The 9422-nt window shown below is 62.3% G+C and overlaps 1 protein-coding gene across 1 annotated transcript in view; it reads right to left on the bottom strand.

The window, feature by feature from the left end:
• NPC1L1 (NPC1 like intracellular cholesterol transporter 1) overlaps positions 1–7756 on the bottom strand; it is a 14965-nt gene extending 7209 nt beyond the window's left edge. The window contains exons 1-10 of the mRNA XM_029914734.1: positions 7703–7756; positions 5302–6830; positions 3300–3400; positions 2561–2733; positions 2236–2364; positions 1754–1936; positions 1234–1348; positions 994–1121; positions 483–620; positions 287–376 (exon numbers count right to left, since the gene is read on the bottom strand). Of these exons, the coding sequence (XP_029770594.1) occupies positions 287–376; positions 483–620; positions 994–1121; positions 1234–1348; positions 1754–1936; positions 2236–2364; positions 2561–2733; positions 3300–3400; positions 5302–6830; positions 7703–7756 (2640 nt within the window). The remainder of the gene's footprint in view (positions 1–286; positions 377–482; positions 621–993; positions 1122–1233; positions 1349–1753; positions 1937–2235; positions 2365–2560; positions 2734–3299; positions 3401–5301; positions 6831–7702) is intronic.
• Positions 7757–9422: the final 1666 nt, after the last annotated feature.

The following is a 9422-nucleotide window of genomic DNA, read 5'->3' as shown; positions in this document are numbered from 1 at the left end:
CCTGAGGAGGTGGCGTGCCCAGCACAGGGCAGGCACTTGGTGAGCCGTCGGTCCACCTGGATGCTTGCCCCACTCGGCTGGCCCCTATGGCCTGCTCCTGCCCCCCATGAGGCCTGGAGCTGGCACCTACCCCTGCGCTTTCACATTCCGGCTCAGCTGCTCTCCCGGGCCCCTACCGTGAACAGGCCCCACCCCCCCCTCCCCTGCCACCCATGCCCGGCACCAGCAGTGTGCACTGACCTCCTGGACCCCAGGCCACCCAGTGGGATCACGGGGTGCAGCTCACCTTGGGCAGGGCCAGCTCCTGATCCAGTCCCACGCTGACCTGGCACATGAAGTATAGTCCAACTCCAAACAGGCCGGTGAACAGCAGCAGCTGCGGAGGTGGGGGGTGCTCTGGAGCCGGCCACTGGCATCCCAGCCGCCCCTCACCAGGCAAGCTCAGGACCCGTGGGCAGGCACCCCACCCCCACCGCACTCACCACGACCACCCGTGTGACCCGGTGCAGCAGGAATGGGACATAGAACTTGCGGAAGAATCGGAGCAGGAACCCCTCGCTTTGGTCAGGTGGAGGCAGCTCCCGGGCACCAACGCAGCAGCAGACATCCATCCGGGAGGCCTGCGGGGAAGCAGCCCCCTCACGGTGGTCCCAGAGCAGAGCCTGGGTCCACCTCCCTCCTGTGGTGGCGCCACCTCACAGGTCGGGGGTGGGGGGACGTGCCAGCAAGCTGTTCTCAGCTTTTATTTTCTACGGTGATAAAACACCACTAAACTCTTCACCATCCCTCTCAACATATCACTTCTAGCTTTTCTCGGCCTTTTGTACCTTGCAGGTTTGATCCTCTTCCCCTAAATTTTATCAAAGCAAACTTGCTTCTCCGTGGGCCCTGGGGGCCACACGGCCCACACACCCCACATGCCGTCCCTGCAGCCAGCCCCACTCTCTAAGCCTGGCTCTGCCAGGCGGGTCCCCGGGTCCTGCCCCAGCCTACCTCCTGCCGCCTGCTGTCCAGAGACAGCAGGGCCACAAAGGCCGACACCTGCAGCAGGAAGTCCAGGATGATGGCCAAGCCGGAGGTCAGGGCGAAGGTCCTCACCGCTGGCATGGGGGTCAGGGCCCCTGGGGGTGCAGTGGTGAATCTCAGGTTCTGCGACCACTCAACTGTTCGCAGCACCTAGGGCAGGGGCCGCCCACGTGCACCGCCCTGGCGGGGAGGGGCTGCCGGCCTCACCAAGGAAGAAGCAGATGGCCTCGGAGAGGCTGCAGAGCAGCATGCTGGGGGCCACCCTGCCCAGCGCGCGGCCGATGTGCACCTCTCGCTGCTCCCCGGGCCTCCGCGGCAGCCTCTGTGTGAGGACATCAGGGATAGCATCCAAGACTGGCAGGAAGGGCCCAGCCCTGGCCAGAAGACCCCGCCCCAGTGAGCAGCAGACCCCGGGAACACCCTCCTTCTCAGGGTCTGGCCAGGAGATGTGCTTGGTCCCTTCCAACACATCCCTGGGTCCCTAAACATGCACCAACAGGAGAGGCTAAGTCCATGGGGATTGCGAGTCTGTGGACTGCTACAGAGGAGTGACGCTCAGCCCAGGGCATGTCAGCACACATGGAAGGAACACACGTGTGTGCAAGATACAGGACATTCCGTTTTCCATGGAACTGTAGACATGAATGCTGGTGCAGGAGAGTACAGGAGAGAGGCCCAAACCCACAGGGCTGTGTTGGTGAGAAGAGGGGGGGCTCTGCCCTCTCACCTGATACTCGAGCACGAAGATGAAGATGTTGTCGGCCCCCACGGCCAGCACCAGGAAAGGCACCACTTGCAGGATCACCAGGGAGGAGGGGACGCCCAGGTATGAGAAGAAGCCCATGGCCGCCGTGACCGCTCCCAGCACCACGGCCACCCCGCCCAGGCCCAGCGTGGCCTTGGCGTCCACCTGCAACAGGGCCAGGATCAGCCTCCTCAGCCGCCCCAGGTGCCCCCACCCCGAGCTGGAGAAGGGTGGTGGGCCCAGGGCAGGTGTGCTAGGAGAGTCTCTGGGTTCCCGCGTCCCCCCACACAGGCCAGCTGTGCACCTGCTGCCGGAGCCTGAGCAGGATGGGAATCAATCACGCAGCCTTTTGAACAGAAGTATTACTCCTTGGGGAGCCGCTGAAGGGGTGTCTGCGTTGCTCTGGGAAGGTTCCGGATGCCCAGATAGACCAGCCCACCCAGCTGGGGCCCCGGGATCCTCACCGCCACCCGGCGCCAGCTGGAGTAGCTGCCCAGGGCCAGGGAGATGTACAGAAAGATGACGATGTAGCTGACCCCAAAGATCGGCAGGTCCTGGACTGTCGTGCTGCTGATCTCGTCCTCCAGGGAGCGCTGTGGACGCACACCCCCAGCCCCGCTGACCCCAGCACTCCTTGAGCCCAGACAGGCCGCTGGGTCCTGTCCTCCCCGTGGGTGGCCACGGGCCCAGGGTCACTTAAGAGGGGGGCATCCAAGACAGGGACACAGGGACCCATCCAAGCCACCCGGGGTTGCCTGCCCCTCGAGAGCCAGGGACCCTGAAGCCTACCTCCGCCATGAATGTGACCTGGAATCTGCCGGCAGTCCGCCGCTGGAAAGCTTTCATCTCCTCCAAGAAGGCTCCCTCCCAGAGCTTTGCCAGTGCCAGCCGGTGGTCCCCAGGGGGGTAGTTGTTAAGGGAGAAGGTCATGATCAGGGCCTCTGCCTCAGAGTAGTCCTTCCCTGGGATAAGAAATGGTCAGCCACCCTCCTTCCTCACCCCTGCTCCCATCCCCCACCCCAGCAGTACCCCTGCTCCCCTCCCCACTCCAGCCTCACCTCTGCTCACCCCTGCTCCCATCCCCCACTCCAGCCTCAACCCTGCTCACCATTGCTCCCCTCATCTACTGCAGCCTCACCCCTGCTCCTTTCCCCAACTCAGGCAGCACTCCTGCACTCCTCCCCACTCCAGCCTCATTCTGCTCCCCTCCCTACCCCAGCCTCACCCCTGCTCCCCTCCCCCTTCTAGCAGCACCCCTGCTTCCCTCCCCAACCATCCATTGTCTAACCCCTCCACCCCACTTCCCTCTTTCAGCCAAGGGCAAGCCTGTGAACTCAGGCACAGAACCAGAGGACCTGAGCAAGCTGGGAGAAGATTAAAAAGGTAGCAGTTCCGTGGCCCCCGCCAGCCCCCCACAAGCCTGGCCAACCCCAGGCAGTGAGAGCCCATCAGTATTTTCACCCTCCAGCCCACCGTCCCTGTCCCATATTGCCCCCTTGCTGGCCTCCCCTGGAGCCGCTCAGCTTACCTTTGTAGCCCCCCACAGCAAGAAAAGGGAAGACAGGGCCCCCGTAGTCAGCCAAGCAGCTCAGGGCTAGGGCTGTGCCATCCTTGAAGGTGAGTGGAGCACTGGGGGGTGAGGGGGTAGAAGGAAGGACCTTTCCTGGCCCTGTACCCATTTCCAGACCCAGCACCCAGCCCCACACTGCCAGCACTGTCATCTGACCCCGTGGTCAGAACCATTTCTGCCCCCAAATTTCCCCTGACCTGACCCTGAGTGGACCAGAGCTCTGTGACCAGGGCTGCGTGAGCTCTCCACTCATACCCACCCGACCCTGCAGGCTCCAGATCACATTGCAGACAAGGCAGGTGCACAACTGTCACACGCGCAGCCTGCCTGGGGGCACCAGGACTTAGCCCTGGGAGTCTGGCATGAGCTCCGATCCTGTAAGACAGCCTCGCAATGCTCAGCCTGCTGCCCCGCCAGGCCCTGAGATCAAATCTTTCCTGCAGACAAATTACTAGCCCGGCCACCGTGGGCACATCTCTGCTGCGCCTCCCTGCACGCGTGTGTGGGGGTACCCAGACAAACTGATCTTTATGAGTGCGCATGTGGGTCACCAGCTGTCCTGGGTGTGCTGCTTGCTATGTGGCCTTGAGCAGCTCATCACACCCCTGGGCCTCAGTTTTCCTGTCTCTGGAACGGGGATAATCTGACCACTCAAGAGTTGTTGTGAGCATCCAAAATCAAAATAAAGCCAGCACGAGGACTGGACCTGGGGCCAGAGATCCCTCCCTGCCCTGCCAGTTCTGAGGACCAGCTGGGCCCAAGACACCGACTCTAGGAAGTGGCCCAAACTTGGACTTTCCTGAGGGGTGGAACCTTGGGTCCCTCACCTAATCCAGTAGTTTTCAGTGCGGTATCAAAACTATTTTCATAGTAACACTAAGATGATTTCTGCCTTTCCCCCCTTCATTTGCCATCAGGCATGAGGGGTAGAGACAGTTCAGGATGTGCCTTCAGACTCCATAGTGCAACTAATATTTAGGAAAAACCACGTGCTGAGTGTTGACGTCTATCAAAGAAAACCACTAAGTACGTGGAGAGACTCCCATGACGCTTCTCCCTTGTCTGGCCACACAGCGGTGAGGCCAGAGATTCACTACGGCAGACCACACACAGAAGCCAGAAGCCAGCTACCTCCCATTAAACAAGCCACCAAAGAGATTTGTTTACACCAAGAGATGTAAAACAATGTCACATGTATCAGTGACTCTTCTTGTTTGGAAAATATGGTTAGTTTTCATAAAAGCATGCTATTTATGTTGACGTGTAACGGGGCTTGTTACTGTCATTTTTAAAGAGCTAGAACATATCATTTCATTTCATCATGTGGTAGATGTCAGTAGACATAGCCTCTACCTGTGTCAGAGCTCCCCAGGGTCTTCAGTCTCTTGTCACAGTGTCAACACTACAACCTCAGGGAGCTGTGACTGCTGCCCGCCCCCACGCCTCCCCCCATCCCCACCGGGTGAGCCTTCACTCCCAGCCCCAAGGCCCAGGAGCCTCACTACCATCCCATTTGCAGTGCAGCAGCGTGGAGGCAGCTTCGGACGGAACCCCCAACACTGGTGTGTGCTGCACCCTGCATGAAGGCACCCAGCCAGGCTGACACAAGCCCGTCTCTGCTGGGTGACCCTGCAGTCCTGGGGTCTGCACAGAAGCAAAGAGGAGACACAGAAGCACACACGTGTATGGGCCCATCACATCACTGTCACACTCAAAGCAAGAACACACAAGGATGCCACTGCTCTGTCTGAGCGGGGTCAGAACTGGGGAGGCCATGACGGCCACGAGCCAGCCAGTGGGAGCCCCTGGGGAGGCCCCAGGGAGGATCATGGAGAGGAAGGGAGTGTTGCAGCCCCTAACAAGGGGATGCGGGGCCACACAGAACCCCAGGGGCCGGGTCGAGCCCCGCTGCACACAGCAGGCCCCCGCCACCCCTTGGGGCCAGCCGGTGAGGACTCACTTAGCACAGTAGAGAAAGTGGTCCCTCCAGTCCACTTGGGAGGTCTGCCCCATCATCGTCTGGTTCGCTGTGAGCAGCAGGCGCGTGCGGTTGTTCTGGAAATACTGCAAGAGGCTGTTGACACAGCAGTCGGAGAGACTGGTATTGTGTGGGTTGAGGGGTGCAAAGCAAATATCCTGCAGCGACACATTCCGCTTCTCCTCAGGCGACCACACCTGGAGGTGCCGCAGGGTCTCCTGCAGCTCCAGCACCTCCAGCAGGATTTCGGGGGCCAGGACCCCACTGAAGTTCTTGGGCCCCAGCAGCAGGGAGTTGTACCTGGAGCCGGGCTGCTGGGGCGCCGTCAGGATCACCTGGTTGGTTCGAAAGAAGGGGCCAAAGTGCTCATCGTGAAACATCTTCTCTCTCCGGGCCTGGCTGTTGGGGGCCGACCACAGCTCCACAGGGTCCGTGGTCAGCTCCACGAAGGCCAGGCCTCCAGACAAAGCCACCACCACAGCGATGGACACCAGCAGGACGGTCAGTGGCCACGAGGCCACCCACGTGCCCCAGTCCTGGAAGCACCGGCCCAGGAAGCTGTGCGTGGATAGGCTCAGTCTGTCGGAGAGGCTGGTGCCCGCCGTGGAGTCCTGCGTCTTGCCCTTGCGCCAGCAGGAGGCTAGGTGGGGCCCCGCCAGGAGGGCAGTAAGCACGGCGAAGGCGGAGCAGAGGGCGATGACGAGGGCCAGCCCACCCGCCATCTGGCCCAGGTAGAAGGTGGAGTCCAGGGGCTGGGGCTGGGCAATGACCGGGCAGGAGGCGGCACAGTCCTGGCAGGAGCAGGCGGCCGTGCCATCCGCCTGGGACTCATTGCACGGCAGGACCTCCCCGTTCAGTGGCTGTATCCCGCTCCCTGGCGTCTGGCCAGACTCCCAGAGGTAGAAGGTGATGTCCATGGGGGCCAGGCCATTCCCTGAGTCCCCCTGGTAATTGAGCCAGCGCTGAGCGTTGCAGAGGGCGGAGCCATAGACGCCACACATGGCACCCACAGCCAGCGTGGCCGCCGCGGGGACACGCACCCGGCTGCACGAGTCGTAGGTCCGCCTGGCGAAGCTGCTCTGGTAGAAGGCCTCATACTTCACCACGGCCGGCGGCTGGCCGCCCCCGCGCGTGGCCACGCGAGTCACGTTGACGAAGAGGCTCTGGTTGGGGCTACAGGTGTTGTGGCAGTGCAGGCTCACGAAGTTGTCAGAGCAGGCGGGGCAGCGCGTGAGGAGTCCGCTGGCCAGCTTCAGGCTCGCCTCCAGGGACACCAGCTGTTTGGCGGAGCAGCAGGCATAGGTGGTATTGGGGCCGGTGTACAGCCCAGGACAGATGCGCCGCAGGAGGGCCAGGTGCTCACCGGCGACACGGCGGGCGGGCGTGTTGGACAGGCAGGACACGTTGAACAGAGGAGGTAGGCCTCCAGACTGCTCTGGGTTCTTGCCACAATCCTCATAGAAGGCGCAGTAGCCAGGATGGTGGATGGGTGTGTACAGCTCGGCCCGGGCCTGCGGGGCAGGGCGACGTCACCACTGGGCCAGCGCCACTCAGTGGCGGGAGGCCAGGGAGGGTACAGCAGGGGAGGGTAGACGGCCTCGGGGCAGGAGCAGGCATGGGGTGCACAGTCTGGAGACCCGGGTAGGGGCGGGACGCCCCCGCAGCATTTGGGGGTGATGGATGGATGAGCCAGGCTTTTGTCCGGAGTGATGGGGTTACTGAGGAGAGGGAGGTGGCCGGACAGACCTGCATTTAGCAAGGTCACACCAGAGGGTGAGGGAACAGGTAGGGAGAATGGGACGGATGGGGCAGACACCCTTGGAGGCTGCCACCTGGTCCTGCTGAGAAACAGCAGCCACGACAGGTTGGGGGCTGCAGATCACAGCTCCTCTTGGAGATTCTGTGCAGAACTTCCCTTACCTCACCTGCTTGGGGCTGAGAGCCTTCAGCCATTCCCTGCACCGTCCCCTCCCCCCAAGATGTGCAAGAGCCTGGGAACTCCTCCCCACCCAGGTGCTGAATCCTGGTCAGGTGATACCTACGTACCCCCAGCCCACCCAAACGGCGTCCCAGGACTGGACCCTCCCTCATCCCTCCACCTGGACGTCAGGCCAGGATGTCCACGGGGCACCAGCGACAGGAGGCACACAAGTACCCCCAGTCCCCAAAACTTGTGTCCACTTAACCCCATGATCCAGAACCGTGGGCTGCCCAGGACCCCCACCCGCACTCCTCCTTTGGGGCACCCAGGGTCCCTCATCTATCCACAGACCAGCCCCTCAGCCTCGGGCCCTCCTTACTATGGCCAAGCAGCCCCCTGCCCAATAGCCCCTCCGGCGGCGGCGGCAGCAGTGGAGAGGTGACCACTGGCACCGGGACTCACCAAGTGCAGGAGCAGGGCCCACAGCACCCAGCCCCTCGGTCCAGCGTCCGCCATGCTGGCTCTGGGAAGGGGCTGGGGGGGGAAGGTACAGGCCACGGGGACAGCCGGGGATGGCCAAGGGGTGGCTCCTGGGGACACACAGTGACTGTCTAGATAGCACATACACTTAAACTGAGGGTGCTCAGCAAGGCAGCCTCCCCGCTAGGGAGGGCCTGGCCTGACTGTGAGGAGCCAATGGGACTGAGGCCTGCACCTCCCACGGCTCCTAGCTGGTTAATGATCCACTTTCTCCCGCCCTCTCCACGAACCTCCTGGGGAGGCACTGGGGGTCTCCTCTTCGCCCGATTCCCAAAGCAAGGCCCCTTGAACCCCTGCTTGCCACACCCTGGCACCCCTCACCCAGCCCAGTCTCAGAGCCCCTCTCTCCCAGCCCGCTCCGGGGAGCCAGCCTGCTTGGCTGGGACACACCCTTGCACTGTCAAACTTAGCAATGGTTTTTAATTAATATTAGCAACCTGATAACAGAGGAGGCTGACTGTTAGGGGTGGAGTAACCAGTGACAAAGCCCCTCCTCTGGGTGAAGGGGTAAGACCACCTCCCGAGGGGTCTGACAGTGTCCCAGATGTGACAGCTACGGCCCTCCTCTGCCTACCTGGCTCTCCCATTTCGTTCCCTTCCCTCCTATCTCTGCAGGAGCAGAGTGTCACCGAGAGCCCCAGGTGTACAACAGACACCTTCTCTCCCTCCCTCGGGCTCTTCCTATCACCAGACGGGCCAGACCTTGGCCCCCTTGCCAAGGCTGAGCTGATAAGGGAGGCTGTGAGGAGCGCCTTCCGTGGCTGCCTGCCCGCCCGCCCGCCAGCCCGCCGCCCCGAGCAGCAGGAAGGAAACTTGTGCTTCATGGACCCTGGCCTGACTCAGAGGAGGCACGCAAGCCGTGACAGGAAAGATGAGCCAAGGGGGCTCAGGTCCCCTCCCAAGGCCCTGAGTCAGCCACAGGCAGGGGCAGAGTCCTGGCCCAGGGCCATCCTCACTGCAGGGCCACCATCCGGCTCCCTGTGGGCCCTGCCCCAGAATGACTCCAGCCCCACCTGGGTTTCTGTCTTTGCTCCTGTGTGTCCTCCCCCAGAAGCCCACAGGGATTGCCCTACAGTTTACTGGAAGGTGACCCCACGGGGCAACAGCAGGGAAGCAGGGACGGGGCAAGGGAAGGAAGCCGCATGGGTGCCCAGGGGCTGGCCAGGGACCCTGGAGACTGTGGGGCACCTGCCCCATCTCCTCCAGTGACCAGTTGAGGACCTGTGACAACTTTAGCCCCAGGCTCCTCTGGTGTGATGAGCCGCTGCCCGCTTAGTCCTAGCGTCCCTGTGGGGGCTGGCAGATGGAGGCCCACAGAGACGGGGGAGGCTGGCAGAGACGGCAGAGGCCCGCAGAGAGGGAGCCCAGATGCATGGTCTCTGGGTTCTTCCCTGAAACACATCCCGGGTGAGAGCAGACCTGGGCTCTGAGCAGATGAACATGCCCCCCACAATCCCACATCGGCATCTCTGAGGCCGCACCACTGCCCAGATCAGAGCTGTGAGCCTGTGTGCTCCCCCAACTGCCACTCCTTCCGTTGACTTTGAGAGGGCACGCCCCATGCCTCCTTCCCTCTGACCAGCGCACTTCCCGTGGGCTTGTGTCCTGCCCAGTGACAGATCCAGTCTCCAGGAGCTGGAGA

This window comes from Suricata suricatta, chromosome 2 (assembly GCF_006229205.1).
Source record: "Suricata suricatta isolate VVHF042 chromosome 2, meerkat_22Aug2017_6uvM2_HiC, whole genome shotgun sequence".
Classification (NCBI taxonomy): Eukaryota; Metazoa; Chordata; class Mammalia; order Carnivora; family Herpestidae; genus Suricata; species Suricata suricatta.
This window is presented reverse-complemented; position numbering and strand designations above follow the sequence as displayed.